Below are 18,472 nucleotides of genomic sequence, written 5' to 3' on the forward strand. Positions count from 1 at the left end.
AAATAATAATTTGGAAGGCTATTATAAAAGATGACTGACAAATGAAAATGGAATTCAAACACCACGGCCGCGGATTAGTCAGAATAATGCAAAATTTAACAAAACACATGCACCCGAGAAGCGGCTGGTGGGGTGACGTCATGTAAAAATCTGATAATAAATGTTTTGACTTATAATGAGGCTTTCAGGACTTTGGAGGGGGTGTTCCAGAAGCTCAGGATAGATCACATTGCAGGTCCTTAATCAATATTTTCACATGGTTCACAGGAATCATCTCCAGCCTGTCCCTGGGGTCCCTCCCACTACCACCATGCTAGTGAGAAGTGGAAGTTAGAACCCAGCCTCCCCATCATTCTTGGTTGGAGAACAGGTGAGGCCGTGTGGGCTGAGTGTCTACAACCGCGCTCCAAGAACCCAGTCTCACACACCAGCAGAGGCCTGTATGCACCAACAGCTTGGGCCCAAGGAGTAGACAAGAAGCAGAGTCAGATTGAACTGTGGTTTTGCTGTTTTTGTTTTTCTTTTCTACATCTATTTTTTAAACTGATAAATAAAAATACAAAAATTGCACCAGTTAACGGGGTGCCATGAGATATTCTGAGGCATGTATAATGTTTGGTATTTGTGTAAAGCGGCCATAGCTATCTCCTCAGACACTTGTCATTTCCTTACAGTGAAAGCACTGAAAACTTTTCTTTTAGCTTTCTGAGACGCAGCACGTAACCGCTGTCGACAGGCTCCCTACCATGCAACGGCTCACCACAGCTTCCTGCTCTTGACTCCCTAACCACTGGCGAACCCTTCCCTACATCTGCTGACAGACTATTCCTGCAGTGCTGCCCTCCCCCGCCCCCCACCATCACCAGGAACTGGAGCACCAGCTTTTCTATTGTCCATCTCACAGCAGCTGGGAGTGCACAGCATTTTCTGGAAAAGCACTATTTTAACTGTAGAAAACCATGCTAGTATATCTCACATATATAAAGCTGATTTGAGTGAGGCTTCAAGTCTTCTTCAGACACCACAACTCCTGCCTAAGTCATAAAGCAATTTCTCTTTGTTTCTTGCTACCCAAAGGCAGTTTAAAAATAATTGCTAGCGAACACAGCTAAGCAATTATCTCTGAGTGCCAGAGATGTTCAACACTGCACAAGGATGTCCTGAAAATAATGCTTAAGATAATTATATGTACAGTAAAACACTTAATATAAAATTGTACAGCAACCTTTCATACCAAAAAAGTCACAAAGTGTTCAAGAACACGGTTTCATTCGCCAGAGCAATTAATTAAACTTGTAAGGGTAAAATAGAGATGGGCTTTATAAATCACCCAGCAGTAAAAAACCCACAAGAAATAAAACACACACATTTTTGCCAATACTATTGAAGTGTTAAAGAATCATAGCCTAAAAACAAAAGCCACAAAAGCACCCAGCTGCTGTAAGTGTCTCTGGACTCTCTCTGTAATAAACAACCTGGGAACAGCAGAACTAGATCATGGATTATGTGATTCCATTCCCAAAAAGTATCTATAGATTTAGAAATAGCTTTTCTGATGAGCTATTATTATTAATAGTTCTATAAAGGAAAACAAAAATAAGTTCTTTTGGGAGAGCTCCCATTTTTCCTGTGTTTACAAAAATAAGTAAATAACAAAAGGCAGATTATTGACCGGCTTCCCAGAATTTCGGGTGCAGCTCATGTGAGGAAATGGAAGCCATGTTGGCTTTGCTCCTGGAATGCCATTCCCTCGCACTGAAACTAGAACGTTGTTAGTGTGCGCGCTACAAACTAAGCCTAGAGAGCAACACGGTGAGCAAGTGAAAGATGGAGATGATGAAGCTGTGGTCACAGGACACAGACAATACCCCAGCTGCTGCACTGAACACACTGGACCAGAAAACGGCAGTGTCTGGACCATTCAGTAGTTAAAACCAGAGATGCCCCATGGATACTTGGTACACAAGGCCAGAGAAGCAGCTCTGGTCCTCGGCTCACAGAACTAAACTCCCAAACAAAGTCCAAATTTGAGGCCATCTCCAAGTCACTGGTCAATATATCAGGTGTATCTGGGTAGCAGAATCAAGAGCACCCCCGTATATATCAACTACAGAAGGCAGGCAATTATCAAAGCCCACTCCCAGAGTATATGAATAATGAGCCCCTGTGGCAAAAGCATTCTTCAGACAAGTTCACCAAGAAATGCAATTTAGGAGTCAATGTCAACAATAATCTCCGTGTGTGTGTGTGTGTGTGTGTGTGTGTGTGTGTGTGTATGTGTGTGCATGTGTGTGTATGTATGTGTGTGCATGTGTGTGTATGTATGTGTGTGCATGTGTGTGTATGTATGTGTGCGTATGTATGTGTGTGCATGTGTGTGTATGTATGTATGTGTGTATGTATGTGTGTGTATGTATGTGTATGTGTGTGTATGTATGTGTATGTGTGTGTATGTATGTGTGTGTGTGTATGTGTGTGTGTATGTGTGTGTGTGCTTACACACATACATATCTATCTCATAGTACATAAAGCACGGTGCAGGCGTATTACTGACACTGAGAACACCAGAGGCCTGGGGAGACTCTCACAGGACCAGGAGTCTTCTCTTACTGCATCCACCCTCAGTTCTGACTGTACCAGAACTGGCCCAGAGATGTGTGGGAAGGGCGTAGCAGGATCATAACGTAGAGACTTACTATGAATTACAAATGCTCAGCCTTCGTTTACACTTCTTTCTAGCTAGCTTTTTTCTTTAAATTAAATTAACCCATTCCTATGCTATGGAACAATCTTTGTACACTGTAAATATATATTGCTTTCATTGTTAATAAAGAGAAAATGCTGGGAGGAAGACGGGTGGAATCAGAGGAGTTGCAAGCCAGATGCAGAAGATGCAACACGGGACGTTCACAGATGAGGTAAACAAGCCAAAGGGCAACACACATATTAATAGAAATGGGTTGATTTAAGTTGTAAGAGCTGGGTGGAGACAAGCCAAAGCTATCAGCTGAGCATTTATAAATAGTAAGTCTCGGTGTGACTATTTGGGAGTGGCTGCCGAGACATAGAGAAACTCTGTCTACATTTCTATTAATCTGCCAGATGCCCAGAGACTTGTTTACTTCATCCACATACCATCAATTCTGCTTTCCTACTTCCATGGCTGGCTGGCTGCCCCCTGCCTGACTGGCCCCTGGTGGGCTAGCCCCTAGCTGGCTGGGCCTGCTGGGCTGGCTGTCTTCCCTCTTTTCTCTGCTCACCTACCCCACCTATCCCTCCTCTGCTCAGCTATTGGCCGTTTGGCTTTTTATTAGACCAATCAGGTGCTTTAGGCAGGCAAGGTGAAACAGCAACCCATCTTTACAAAGGCAAACAAATGCAACATATCTTTAAAAGTGGTTAAACAAACATTCTATTCCACAACAGAAGGGAGCTGGATTGAGAGCTGGGGAAATGTTCATCAGGTAATTCTGACAGCCAACAAGAGCCTCCTTGCTCTGTCCCAGATAAACATTTTGTCAGCATGAGCAGGAGCCAGGAAGTAATGTCAGGACAGGATGGTGTGAATGAGCTAAACATGGCTAATAGGAGAAGCCTGACAGAAAAGATCGTGCTACAAGGACAAGGGTGGAGCTGAACAAAAGCACTACATAAATAGAGACCACAGCCGTCAGCACTGCTCGAGTTGAGGTGACTCACCTCAGGGATTTCATTATATCTTGAGTGCATCGCCACACTCAAGACAACACATCCACCAACAAAATCATCCTGAATAATCAAGAGAACACTCAATCTAAATAAGATTCTTTTATTAAATTGTTAATGGAGAGAAAGGTAACTATTTTAAAGCACGTCTTTCCCATGTGGCTAGGTTCCCTGATTTCAAGAGTACTCATTGATTCTGAGTCTCTGCTTCTCTGAAAATGATGGTGAGACTGCTGAGGAGGATGGTGGACAGAAGCCGAGAACACACAGAACAGCCAGGCAGATGAGGCTGCTAGTGCCCAGAGGTCTGGTAGCCAACATGGAAGACAGTGTAACTGGACATGGCTCTCTACAGGGTAGAGATCTGATGCCTGCTTCTGGCCTCCTTGGGCAGCAGGCATGCATGTGATACATATACATAATGATGTAGATAAGAAAATAAATAAAAGGAACAAGAAGATAAGAATGGGAATGTGGGGGCTGGAGAGATGGCGCAGTGGTTAAGAGCACTGCCTGCTCTTCCAAAGGTCCTGAGTTCAATCCCCAGCAACCACATGGTGGCTCACAACCATCAGTAATGAGATCTGGTGCCCTCTTCTGGCCAGCATGCATATATGCAGGCAGAACACTGTATACATACATACATACATACATACATCTTTTTTTTTTTTTTGGTTTTTCGAGACAGGGTTTCTCTGTGGTTTTGGAGCCTGTCCTGGAACAAGCTCTTGTAGACCAGGCTGGTCTCGAACTCACAGAGATCCGCCTGCCTCTGCCTCCCGAGTGCTGGGATTAAAGGCGTGCGCCACCACCGCCCAGCTTATACATCTATCTTTTAAGAAAAAAAAAAAAGAATGGGAATGTGATGGTTTAAATAAGAATTATTCCCCTACATGACCCCACTGCAGTCAGGGTTTGTTCTGATGTCCCATGCTCCTATTACCATCGAAGGCCATGCAGACATGCAGAGCAAGGATATTGTTCGGGCCTAAGCTGCTGCCGAGGGTCATGTCTGGGTCCACGGTCCAGTTGCAGCTGGGGTCTGTATTGATGTCTGTGGCCAGTGTCACCTCAGGAGGCTTTAGGAATCATGTGAGATGAAATCAGAGGGCTATACTGAACCAGTCACGTCCTTCACTGCCCTGGGAAAGCTGGCCTTGCCTCTCGCTGGCCACTACAATAAGAGAGCTGGCCCCTGTACTTGGGAGAGAGGGTCCCTACCCATCACCACAGTGAGGATGAACATACCCTGAGGGGCATTCATGTAGCGGAGCTGACTCCACCACTGCACCCAAGGTGGGCGGCCCCAGTGGCTCAATCTGACCTGCCTGGTTAACACCCAAGTCCACAACTGGACCTTGGGTTGATCCACCCCAGCATCTACCCCATCTAGGTCCTGCTGGAGCTCATGAAGGGTGCAGTCCTGCAGAACAATACTTGCAAGATCTCTTCTCTCCCAGAAGAGCTCCAGGGAGGATCCAGTGAGGATGGCCTCGAACCAGATAACAGTTGCCAGTCAAGCTGATGGAACAAAGGGGTATACTGAATAATCCACCGAAGCCTCCAGTGCCATCAGGACGGATGAAGAGGTGACAGAGAGTCAGGAGAAAAGCAGAAACAGAGGCTTTTCTGTTTCTTATATGGTTTTTGTTCTGTTTTGGTTTACTGGGGAGTTTTGTTTTGTTCTTGCTTTTGTTTTGTTTTCTTTCATGGGGGATGAAACAGGCATGAGGAGGAGCTTGAGGGAACAGGAAGTAAATAGAATTGAGGTACATGATGTGAAACCCCCAAAGATTCAATAAAGAAGCTTTAAAAAAAAACTTGCCCCATAGAATCATTTATTTGAATACTAAAGTGGTGGCACTATTTAAAAGAATTAGGAGGTGTAGCTTTATTGGGGTAGGTGCAGCCTTGCTAGAGGAAGTGTGTCACTGGGGGTTGGTTTTGAAGTTTCAAAAGCCCAAGCCAGGCCCAGTGGTTCTCTCTTTCTGCTGACTTGGGATCCAGATGAAGTTACTTCCATATATCCAGATGATTCCAGTTACAACTTCAGCACTAACCCTGCCTGTGTGCCGCCATTCTCCTTGTCGCGATGACAACAGACTAAACTTCTGAAACTACAGGAAGTCGCAATGAGACGCTTTCATTTACAAGAGTTTCCATGGTCGTGGCATCTCTCCACAACAATAGAGTGTGGACTAACACAGGGAGCTCATATGCAGTCTCCTCACAGAGCTCAGAGCCCCAAGGTGGACCTATCGACTTCTGGGCCATGAGACGCAGTCGGGGCATTCTAAATGGCTAGGTCTATTTCTGTGGTGCTTTACAAAGCGCACCAGTTCATCTTTATTGTCCACTTGCTGGAATCTAGAATCACTCTAGAAAGAAACATCTGGCCACATCTGTAAGAAAAGGTCAAGCTTAAGTTACTGAGGGGAGAAGAACCACCCTGAATGCGGATGGCAGGAGCCCTCCTCTGGGGTCCCAGACTGATTTAGAAGGATAGAGTGAGGTGGACATTGCATCCATCTATCTCAGAATCATAACTTTAGATTGTGTTGTGATCCCTCTGCCAGGATGGACCGTCTCTCAGACAGTGCGTCAAGATAAGTCACTTCTTCCTTAAGCTGCTTTCACCGGCATTTGTTATGGTAATGAGAAAAGCAGCTAACACACAAAATAACCTGCAAAACTAAGAGCATAGGGGAGAGAACCCAAGACATAGAAAGGTAAGAGCCTAATGGGCATTCCCACCAGTACCTTCCACAAAACTACTATGGAACTCCTAATTCAGTAAACACCTACTCTGAAAACAGGGCAGTGAATAACACAGCGGGTAATCACGCTGAGAATCAAAACGAAGACAAAATACTGCAATGGGAGAAAGGCTTAAGCCACTGCTGCCTTCTATTTAGAAATGAATTTCTAGCATTAAATGTTCCTTTTCAATTTGGTTTGGGTCAAGAGGTTATTAACACCATAAAAAAAAGTTAATGGAAAAGTGTGGTCTAGGACAAAAATGTGTTATTATATTTTGTGGAAACGCCTACTTTGGGGAAATTATTATCTCAAAAACAGCCATCCGTAAATCTGTTAAAGGATAACCAACTACATCAAAACCCATTTCCTATTGGATTTTATTTTTCAATTAGTAGAACTTGAGAGACAAGAGCACAAGTTTTAATATAAACTACACATCTACGTCTCCACCTGTTTCTAGAAGACATAGGACATACAGTTCCACATTAATTTAAACTACTACACATATTTACATTATCCACAGCTCTGAAATCCGTGACCAAAAGCAGATCAGCAGAACACACGGGAACAAGAATATATATAAAATACGACCTTTAAGAAGAATTGAGAATACCCAAAGCAAATGTCGGCAACAAGACGAAAGGGGGCACAAGTAAAAAAAAGATGATTGTGAGCTGTCAATAATGGTGGTGTAGATGGATAGATGGGGGGATGATGGGAAAGACTATGATTGTGAGCTGTCAATAATGGTAGTATAGATGGATAGATGGGGGATGATGGGAAAGACTATGATTGTGAGCTGTCAATAATGGTGGTGTAGATGGATAGATGGGGGGATGATGGGAAAGACTATGATTGTGAGCTGTCAATAATGGTAGTATAGATGGATAGATGGGGGATGATGGGAAAGACTATGATTGTGAGCTGTCAATAATGGTAGTATAGATGGATAGATGGGGGGGATGATGGGAAAGACTATGATTGTGAGCTGTCAATAATGGTAGTATAGATGGATAGATGGGGGATGATGGGAAAGACTATGATTGTGAGCTGTCAATAATGGTAGTATAGATGGATAGATGGGGGATGATGGGAAAGACTATGATTGTGAGCTGTCAATAATGGTAGTATAGATGGATAGATGGGGGGGATGATGGGAAAGACTATGATTGTGAGCTGTCAATAATGGTAGTATAGATGGATAGATGGGGGATGATGGGAAAGACTATGATTGTGAGCTGTCAATAATGGTAGTATAGATGGATAGATGGGGGATGATGGGAAAGACTATGATTGTGAGCTGTCAATAATGGTAGTATAGATGGATAGATGGGGGGGATGATGGGAAAGACTATGATTGTGAGCTGTCAATAATGGTAGTATAGATGGATAGATGGGGGATGATGGGAAAGACTATGATTGTGAGCTGTCAATAATTGTGGTGTAGATGGATAGATGGGGGATGATGGGAAAGACTACGATTGTGAGCTGTCAATAATGGTAGTATAGATGGATAGATGGGGGATGATGGGAAAGACTATGATTGTGAGCTGTCAATAATGGTAGTATAGATGGATAGATGGGGGATGATGGGAAAGACTATGAAATGCAGCTAGCACTCCAAGCTGAAACCATGTTTTCCAACTTCATTTGCTGACACCTATGGTGGCCACATAAGTGAACCAGATCAAGCTGCAGGATGCAATAAACAGGGTGTGGAGATTTTCAGATGGGACAGGCCCTGGAAGAGGAGGTGTGAAGGCTGGACCTCCAGAAATCACCTGAGATGATGGGAGGACCCCACTATGGTAGTAGACATGCATGCTTCAGAAATGGACAATGCCACCGGTCAAGGTCTCTGGCACAACACTCTTAAACACATCCCCCTGAGCACCGTGTAATTCGCTGACTGAATCTCTGTCACTTCCTAACAAATGGTTCACAGGTGCTGAATGATGGAGTTAGGTTAAACAGACAAACATCATCATCTCTCTCAGACCTGCTTTCAATATCTGTAGTCTCAGCAAACAGGGATCAACTTACGTCTGAAATTACTAGCTGGGAGATTCCAGAAATAAGCAATTCCTCCGCTTTACATGGCACCGGTGGTGAAATCTCATGCTGCCCCATTTTGTCCTGCCTTGGATGTGGGACATCTTTGTCCAATATGTCCACACTGTATGTGCTACCTGTCCCTTAGCCGCTAAAGCCATCTCAGCTATCAGATCCACACATCTCAGTCAAGTGACACAGAGTGACCAGCAAGATGGCTCAGGTGGGAAAGATGCCAACAACCACGCCTGATGACCTAAGTGTGATTCCCCAGAACACACATGGAAGAGAAGAGAACTTTCTCTCAAAAATTGCCCCCTGATCTCCACAGTTGAGCCCTAGCATACACACATACACACACACAAATAAAAAAGAAATTCACAGTGACCCCCCGCTGATCATCCATACTTAAAATATGCATTTTAATTTTACTTGATATGTATATCTATCAAGGAACAATATATTATCTTGATATTAATTTAGTTCTATTTAAAATGTTAGTTAAATTTCTTGCTATGGTAATTTTTTCAGAGTACATTGTACTCATTTTAGTTACTATTAATATTCTCACCTTTAGGATACAAGATTTATATACATATTCAGATGTATATTATATATATATTCATATGTGTGTGTGTGAATAGGTAAAATCCATTTGATTGTTTCATACCTCACTGTAAAAACAGCATCCCGTTACTGGAATGACATTCTCTTATTACAGCCTGGCATGGCAGTAAAATACTAACCCTAAAGATGAATATGCAATAACATTTATGGTAGTAAAAACATACTTAATAATTTCATTAATAGCGTACATCTCAAAGTCCACAAAGATTCAAGCAGAAAGGGTGACCTCCCCTAATATTCTCAAGTAAGTCTTGCTTAGAAGGTTTGTGTGGAATGATTTATGTATTGAATAACTAAACAGTACAGAATAGTGATAACTGTCTCAAAAGAGACACAAATTAATAAATTTTAAACTGGTTATACTGCATGAAATAACTATGCTCCTAATTATACAAACAGACCTAAGTTTCTGCAGACAGGGAATGGCCTAGACTAAGAAGGGCCTCAAAAGGTATACTCTTAGCCTTGTTTCCTCTGACCTTTGACTTGTGACCTGGAACTTGCCTCCCTTCCAGATCCCCGCCTGACCCACCAGGAGGGGCTGGAGCCCCTGGGAGCAAGTACCAGCACCCACCTTCCCACTTGCCAGTCAGCACCAAGGTCCTGCTAATGACCACATCAATTTCGGTGGCTCCGTCCTCCACAGCCAGTCTGATCTCTTCCAGTCGTGTCTTTAAATGAGTCTGTCCAGCTGGAAAGCCGGTGGCCACTGGGAAAGATTAAAAAGAAAGGAAACAGGGAGGAGGAGAATAAACAGAGAAAAAAAAACAAACTTGAATTGGTCAGTTCGAAAATACAGCATTTAGAGAGGAAAACATGAACGGTTTTAACATCACTCGCGCAACACAAGACAACACGCAGGGCAGAACGTGAGGGTCCACCCGCTTTAGGGGAAATGAGACCGTGAGCCTCTCTGGGAGACCAGAAATCCAGTGCTGCAGGGATGTTTGCACAGCACACTTAGTAACTAGCATCAAACTAACTATGGTAGCTGACAGGAATAAAACCATTGGTGGGGCTTTACAGGACAGACACTGACTGAGTAGAGCTGGTTGCCCGGAGTTACCCATTTGCCCCGATCTGATTTCCACGTACTCATGAGTGGACCCAGTGAACTAGAGCAACAGATTCCCTGCAATGACTAACACAACCAGCAGCAGCCAGCAAGGTGAAGTCAGACAGGAGGGTGAGCACCTGTCACTGCAGGGGAGGGAAAGCACCTGTCACTGCAGGGGAAAGAAAGCACCTGCCATTGCAGGAGAGAGAAGGCACCTGTCACTGCATTGGAGGGTGAGCACCTGTCACCTCAGGGGAGAGTGAGCACCTGTCACTGCAGGAGAGAGAAGGCACCTGTCACTGCATTGGAGGCTGAGCACCTGTCACCTCAGGGGAGGAAAAGCACCTGTCACTGCAGGGGAGGAAAAGCACCTGTCACCTCAGGGGAGAGTAAGCACTTGTCACTGCATTGGTGGATGAGCACCTGTCACCTCAGAGGAGAGTGAGCACCTGTCACTGCATTGGAGGGTGAGCACCTGTCACTGCAGGGGAGAGTGAGCACCTGTCACTGCAGGGGAGGGAGAGCACCTGTCAAGGCAGGGGAGGAAAAGCACCTGTCACTGTATTGGAGGGAGAGCATCTGTCACCTCAGGGGAGAGTGAGCACCTGTCACTGCAGGGGAGGAAAAGCACCTGTCACTGCATTGGAGGGTGAGCACCTGTCAACTCAGGGGAGAGTGAGCACCTGTCACTACAGGGAGGAAAAGCACCTGTCACACAGGGGAGGGAGAGCACCCGTCACCGCAGGGGAGGGAGAGCACCCATCACCACTGGGGAGGATAAGAACCTGTCACCGAGGGGGAGGATAAGAACCTGTCACTGCGGGGGGGGAGGGTAAGAACCTGTCACTGCGGGGGGGGGGGGATAAGAACCTGTCACCAAGGGGGAGGATAAGAACCTGTCACCGAGGGAGAGGACAAGAATTTGTCATTGCATGCAGGGGAGGGTAAGAACCTGTCACCGAGGGGGAGGATAAGAACCTGTCACTGCATGCAGGGGAGGGTAAGAACCTGTCACTGCGGGGGGTGGGGGAGGATAAGAACCTGTCACCAAGGGGGAGGATAAGAACCTGTCACGGAGGGAGAGGACAAGAATTTGTCATTGCATGCAGGGGAGGGTAAGAACCTGTCACTGCAGGGGAGGATAAGAACCTGTCACTTCAGGAAAGGGCCGAGTCAGCATGAAAGAACAAAGAACTCACACCTATGTATCTTAGAACTAGATATTTTCCCCCAGCCTTCCCATCTCTGATCCTAACCACGCCTACTGTCCCATCCTACAGGTGTAAACTCCTCGGGTCTGCTATGGTAGGCCAAACTTGCCCTGTATGTAAATGAGAACCCTCCCAGCTAATGCACGGAGATGGTGGGAAGGGAAGGACCACAAAGGGACAGGTGTCAAACACATCGGCAATCCTCCCAAACGGGCTATAGACAAATGTGGCACAGGGGCTGGAGCACTGTCAGTGCCTAGAAGCACGGCTGCTCTTGCAAAGGACCCAACTTCAGTTCCTAGTCCCCACATGGTGGCTCGCAACTGTCTGTGACTCATTTGAGAGGATCTAATGCCTTCTGGCTCCTGTGAGTGCTCCTAGAAACCTGATTTGTTAGAACCCATGCAAGCACAAACATAAAAAATAAATAAATCTTAAAAGAACATACAGTAATCACGTTTCATTAATAAAATAAGTAGTTGATTTTTATAAACTTTTCCTCTATCTTTTCTTTTCCTTTCTTTTTGAGACATGGTCTTTCCATGTAGCCCAGGATGGCCTTGAACTAGCCTCAGGCTCCTAAATTCTAGAATTACAGGTATGCCCACCATACCTGGCTCAGACTGTTAAAGTACCAGGACATTCTCGCAGCCTTTTTAAAAACTAGAATCTAATACCATCTGTCTCCATCTGTCCATCTATGCAGTATAGAGGCCACAGACACAAGCACTGGGTTTTTTACGGTCTGTTCACTTTTCATTTATTCATTTAATGTGTGTGTGCGCATGCACAGTAAGGCCAGAATCAGCTGTCTCCTTCCACTGTGTGGGCTTCAGGGATCCAACTCGGCAGCCAGCCTTGGCAAGAGGCACCTTTATTTCACCAGTGGCCCTTCACTAGTGGGTTTTGAGGGCTGATTCTCTCCCTAGCTCATGCCATACTTTTCTAGGTTTTTTTCTTCTGACATCAGCTAACTGCAGCATGAGACTGATCATGTCATGCTCTGCTTAAAGCCCTGCAGAGCTAACACTGTCATCCGAACAGAGCCCCATGCCACCAGCTATCAGCAGCTTCCCCAGCTTCCCCTTCCACTCCAGCCCATCCTGCCTTTAGACCCTACAATTATAGGCCTTTCTGTTTCCCGGATGTGTTTTTGAACCTGTACATTTGCTACCTCCTACCTAAAGATCAATCCCGGCCTTGGCAACAATATCGGCTCCTCCTCATCCCTCAAGGCCAATGCAACAATCACCGATGCTGGGACGCATTCTTACTCTAGGGAAACATTCCCTGTTCAATCACTATTACATTACATACATGCAACAGAATGCATAGACATGTGTGTATGCATGGTAGCGCTGACACCATGACTTTATAAGTACGATGATCCTCATAAAAGGAAGGATTTCCTTAGGAATGAAGACATGGTTCTATATATTTAGGACCTAACATGTCAAGGGTTGGGGTCTTTTGCCTGTTTGTTTTTGAGATCTCACTATGTGGCCCAGACTGGCCTCAAACTCACAGTCCTACCCACCCCCACCCCCCCAGCACCTGAAGCAATGGGATTCGACACATGTGACACCACGCCTACTCTAATGTCTCCCTTTCCTATGTAATTTTAATACATATTAAAATCATGGATCAACACAACTGAAGATATGAAGTCAATGCGATCACAGTATGGAGGGCACTGCATCCTGGCTGTGCTAAAGAACTTGTAAAAGTCACCGCAAGTCTTACCTGATGCCACAGGGATGTTGCAGCCTGCGGCCTTCAAGGCTTTCACAGCGTCGCATACCCGGGCTGGATAAACACAGACAGCAGCCGTGGTGATGCCTAAGAGGGGAGAGCGTAGCAGCCACTTAACATGGAGCTCGGCTCAGACTACACCTTGAACTATCATTCCTTGGGCAGAACTGGCAGAGATCAAATGAGAGGGGAAAAGACTTTGCCCACACGGCTGCAGCAAATGGAAGGATTTAGTTTAATTTTTTGACATTTATCTTCTGTTGTGCACAGCGCACAGCAAATATGTGGAGGTCAGAGGTCATCTCACAAATGTTGGTTCTCTCCTTCCCACCATGTGAGTTCCAGGTATCAAACTCAGATCCTAACCCATCAGGTTTGGCAGCAAGTCCCTCTCCTAAGTCCTCTCACCCCTGGAAACTTTCTCCTTTGCTTTTCCTTCTACCTCCTGAAAACACAGACTAACTGTTGACTTTTCTAGTCATAGAAAAGTTGAGACATCATTCTTTGAGGCTATTTAACATAATTCAACTATTTTTCTCCCAACTGCTAAATAGTCTTGTTGACAGAGGTTTCTGTCCCGCCCAATCCCGCAACCATTTAGTACCAAAGAAACACACAGAGGTCTACATTAATTATAAACTGGTTGGCCTATTAACTCGGGCTTCTTATTAACTCTTACATCCTACATTAACCCATAATTCTCGTCTGTGTTAGCCATGTAGCTTGGTACCTTTTATCAGTAAGGCATTCTCATCTTGTGTCCTGTGTCTGGGTGACTACTGCAGACTGAGCCTTTTCTCCTCACAGAATTCTCCTGTCCTGGTTGTCCCACCTATACTTCCTGCCTGGTTACTAGTCAATTAGCACTTTATTAAGCCAATACAAGTGACAAAATCTTTACAAGGTACAAGATCATTGTCCCACAGCACAGTCTACTTAGTTAAAAATATTTTATTTCATACACATAAAAAAAACTAGCTTTACATGGCATTCAAACAGCCAGCACATGAAGAAAAATACAAAGGAAATTAAGGGTAGCACAATAAAATGGGGTCTAAACTTTCTCTTTTATAAGAAACACTAAGATCCTGTGGTCGTTTGAATGAAAATAATAAAAATGGCCCCCATAGACTCATAGGGAGTGGCACCATTAGGAGGTGCGGTTTTGTTGGAATACGTGTGGCCCTGTTGGAGAAAGATGTCACTGGAGGGGGGGGGGCTTTGAGGTTTCTGATGCTCAAGCAGGCCCAGTGTCTCTCTCTTCCTGCAGCCTGTCAATCTGGATGTAGAACTCTCTGTTCCTTCTCCAGCACCGTGTCTGCCTGCATGCTGCCATGCTTCCTGCCATAATGATAATGGACTAAACTTCTGAACCTGTAAGCCAGCCCCAGTTAAATGTCTTCCTTTATAAGAGCTGTAGTCAGGCAGTGGTAGTGCACACCTTTAATCCCAGCACTCAGAAGTCAGAGGCAGACAGATTTCTATGAACTGGAGGCTAGCCTGGTCTACACAATGAATTCTAGGCCAACCAGGGCTACATAGAAACCCTGTACAAGGCAAGTAGGAAGTACAGGGAGGAAGAGAGGGAGGGAGGGAGGGAGGGAGGGAGGGAGGGAGGGAGGGAGGGAGGGAAGAAGAAAGAATAAAATGACAGTTTCAAAAATCCAAATAGCTAGTACAAAACCAAGGAACATAAGATCCCATAAAAATGTCTTACTTTAGTGCTATAAAAAGATGGGTGTGTGTGGTTTGTGCTTTGCTTATAGCACTGGAAGTGGAAGTCAGGGCCTCTAGTACTCAACAGTGAGCTACATCGCTAGCTCTAAAAATGTCATGTTCTAACGGCACTTGAAAAGAAACGTAATAAACAGTTTCCTAAAATTATGGAGTCGCTTAGGTCTACTAATTGCCCACAGATTATCTGCAATGCTTGCACTGGGCTAGCTCGGTAGTTTTCCCTGCACGCACAGAAGGTGGGCACTCCAGAGACAAGGAGCATCTATAGAGAGGAACTCTGCCTCCCAAAACTGTCTCGACAAGTGACAACACACACGGCCCTGGCAGCACCTCCTGATTTCCAGGTCTTGGTTTTCTTACTTAGAAAATAGAAAAATTGGGGCTGGAGAGATGGCTCAGCAGTTAAGAGCCTTGGCAGCTCTTCCAGAAGCCCTGAGTTCAATTCCCAGCAACCACATGGTGACTCACAGCCATCTAAAATGGGATCTGATACCCTCTTCCAGCAAGCAGGTGTATATGCAGATAGAGCACCATATACATAAAATAAATAAACCTTTTAAAAGAAAGAAAATAGAACGATCAACACCACTACCACCCCCTTCACCTCAGGCTCCTCCATGTTTCAAATTTGAAAGCTCAAAACTAAGGGCGGCTTTTCAACATTTCTCTCATGTACACTAGGAGTGACAGAAGTTTCTGGTTTCTGGTTTTGTTTTAAGTTTCATTTGTTTCAAGTTTGTTTTGTTTTAAGTTCTAACCTAATACACAATACTTCCCATTTGCGTTTTATTCTCAAATGCATTCATTTAATTTGTAGATATAATCACTAAGTAATGGGGTAGGCTAGGGACTCAGAGCTTGTATTTCAGCCATTAGAAAAGTTCCCAAACTGAACAACTGAGGAAACTCAGCCAACAACTTCAATTCATAGGTGCAAAATCTGACCTGAATCCATGGCTTGAAATCTCTTCGGTTTTTGAAGAAGGAATCTCAGTGCTCTGTCTGCACACGGGAGTAAAAATCCACCAGGGATGTGGTGCCACACACAGCGCATCAGGTGGACATTAGTCCCCGGCTCCGACAGTTACCACTATAACCAGGAAAAATGCAGCCACACTTCAAAGCTCCTCACCTTTGTCGTGCATATTTAAGGCTTTCAAGAGGTCTTCCTGGATTGGATATCTGGCTTTGTAGCAGAGCCGTTGAACGTTAGAAAACGTGTCATCCCCGGAAAGTGTGGTAAGGTCTATAAACGTAACAGCTTTCAGAAGCCATGCGGCCTGGATGAGGAGAAAAGAGGGAATCAAAACTAAGGTGAACCTCAAACCTAGTCAGAGAGTAGAGAAATGCAGGACAAATAGGAGGGTTACCAGCTGAGGTCAACGCTGCTGTAAAGCGTTTTCTGATACGCGGTATAAATGGAGCTCAAAAATGACCAACAGAGGCCAGCAAAATAGCTCAGCAGGGAAAGGAGCTTGCTGCAAGGCCTGAGGACCTGAGTTCTATCCCCAGGGCCCACAAAGAACAAGCTCCAACAACTTGAACTTGTTCTGCTTCCACATGTGTGCTGGGGTGGACACACACACACACAATTTAAAATTTTAAATGTTTTTAAGAGAATGGCAATCAAGATGAACATTACCCAGAATGAAACAAAAGAACAGACTTAATCTACTTTTTCTCAGAAACCCCACCACCTCCTGCCATTTCTGACTTCTCCAGCTCATCCACCAGGAACCAGCCACACAGGTGGTACCATGAGATCTACCTTCATCTGACTTTCTTTCGCGGGATGCACAGTGATGAACTATTTTCTGAACTCTCTAAGTTCCTGGGTTTTTTTTTTTTCAATCCAATTTCCTTATTAAAACAATCCCCATACTTCCTAACCCACTCTAAAAAATTTCTTCTTCTCTTTTCAGCCAGGATGGGCAGAATAGGAAGCGTTGCTTGCACGCCTCCATCGCAACGGTCTGCTTTTATTAGGACGTGAACCTCCCGAGTCCTTTAGGCCTGCACCGCACACCTCGGACTTCCCAGCACTAAAGATGCTAACTGGAAGATGTGCCACCAGACAGCACTTTGGAAATTTTTATGAAAAGTAGTAGTGAGGAAAACTCCTACCTCGGGCCTCAGCAGTAGACATACCAGGTATAGATATTTATGGCTTTAAAATTAAAAAAGAAGAAAGCTGAAGAAAGCGTGGTGAAGAAACTGAATAAATGTGTTGAGGAAATGTGCCATTTAATTCGCTCATGAATAAAGATGCCTCAAATTCATTTGCGGTTCGGCCACTCAAGAGTGATAAGATTCTTAACTTGTTTAGATAAATGCATTATCTTTCTCCAACCCATCATCATCATATATGAATTATTAAAATAAGCCATGGACAGCTGCAATCCTTTAAGTTTAGATGCATCTTGAGTGAAATTCAATACTGTGGCCTTGAGGGAAGAGGCGTGCGCGGTGAGGTGTGGGTGGGGACAGAATGCTCAAGAGAGCTTGTACCTGCCATTCCTCCTTCACGCTTCTGCGAGCCTGGATCTGTTCTGCCCGCCTCAGAACGGCCGCCTGATTCACCTGAACTCTGGTGATCCAGCTAAGGTCTAGAAGGGAAAGAGCGACACTTCTAAGTGTTAGGAGTTCCATTATCATCTTTAGTGGAAGAACATAGCCTTCCTTCGTTATTATTCTTTTAAAAAACACGCACATCTTGCGAGCGGCAAGACATAAAGCACTTGCTGCATAAGCCTGATGCCCTGAGTTCAATCCCTGGGACCAACTGCAGGTGGAATGAAGAGAGGTGACTCCGAAAAGCTGACCTTTAACCTGCAAACCCACTCTGTGGCATGCATGAGCCTGGACACGATACACATGCACAAAACAACAACTGTATTTGTAAAATCATGCTTCTTTTACACACAATAACAAATACACAACCTTGTAGTAAAGCTGGTCATCACAAGAAATACTTCATGCAAACTCGAGTGTATCTGGAGCGACAAGAAGCCGTGTTGATTAATCACACACATAAGCACAGCAGTGGGTGTGCCCTCCTCCCATGCCACACGTCTCCCCTCTGACAGAGAAGACTTATTTGTGAGTGTCCAGTCCAGGCGAGCAAATGATTAATACATACTTAAGTGAATTAGTGAATACTTAAAGACATCTTTGGTCTCTACCCACTTACTGACAAGATTAATACCTGCTAGATGCTGATGATACAGCCCATCAAAAGAGAATTTTTCAAAATGCACTAGAAATAATAACGGTGTAGCAGACATTCAAAACAGGGAAGGGGGAAAAACACTCAGAAGTTGCACAAGACATGGCTGGCGTGTCTGCTTCAACGCGGCCTCTCCTGTGCTGTCTGTATTGATTGACACTGGCTATGTGCAGCTAATGACCTTAGTGCAAAGTCAGCTACGTTCCCAGAAGATGTAACATCTGGATGCATCTCTGCCACAGAACTTCGATGGGATTTTCGAAGAGCAGAGATAGAACCACCTCTTGTACTTAGTAAACAGCTTCTTGTACTTAATGTGAGTCACGGTCTCACCCTTGGGAGTCA

At 44.7% G+C, this 18,472-nt stretch overlaps 1 protein-coding gene across 1 annotated transcript in view; it reads right to left on the reverse strand.

Moving 5' to 3' along the window:
- Positions 1-18,472, reverse strand: part of Dera (deoxyribose-phosphate aldolase) — an 87,950-nt gene that overhangs the window by 49,987 nt on the left and 19,491 nt on the right. Inside the window, exons 2-5 of the mRNA XM_075982458.1 lie at positions 17,410-17,507; positions 16,034-16,181; positions 13,156-13,251; positions 9,719-9,853 (exon numbers count right to left, since the gene is read on the reverse strand). Of these exons, the coding sequence (XP_075838573.1) occupies positions 9,719-9,853; positions 13,156-13,251; positions 16,034-16,181; positions 17,410-17,507 (477 nt within the window). The remainder of the gene's footprint in view (positions 1-9,718; positions 9,854-13,155; positions 13,252-16,033; positions 16,182-17,409; positions 17,508-18,472) is intronic.

The sequence above is a fragment of the Microtus pennsylvanicus genome, chromosome 8 (genome assembly GCF_037038515.1).
Source record: "Microtus pennsylvanicus isolate mMicPen1 chromosome 8, mMicPen1.hap1, whole genome shotgun sequence".
In the NCBI taxonomy this organism is placed as follows: domain Eukaryota; kingdom Metazoa; phylum Chordata; class Mammalia; order Rodentia; family Cricetidae; genus Microtus; species Microtus pennsylvanicus.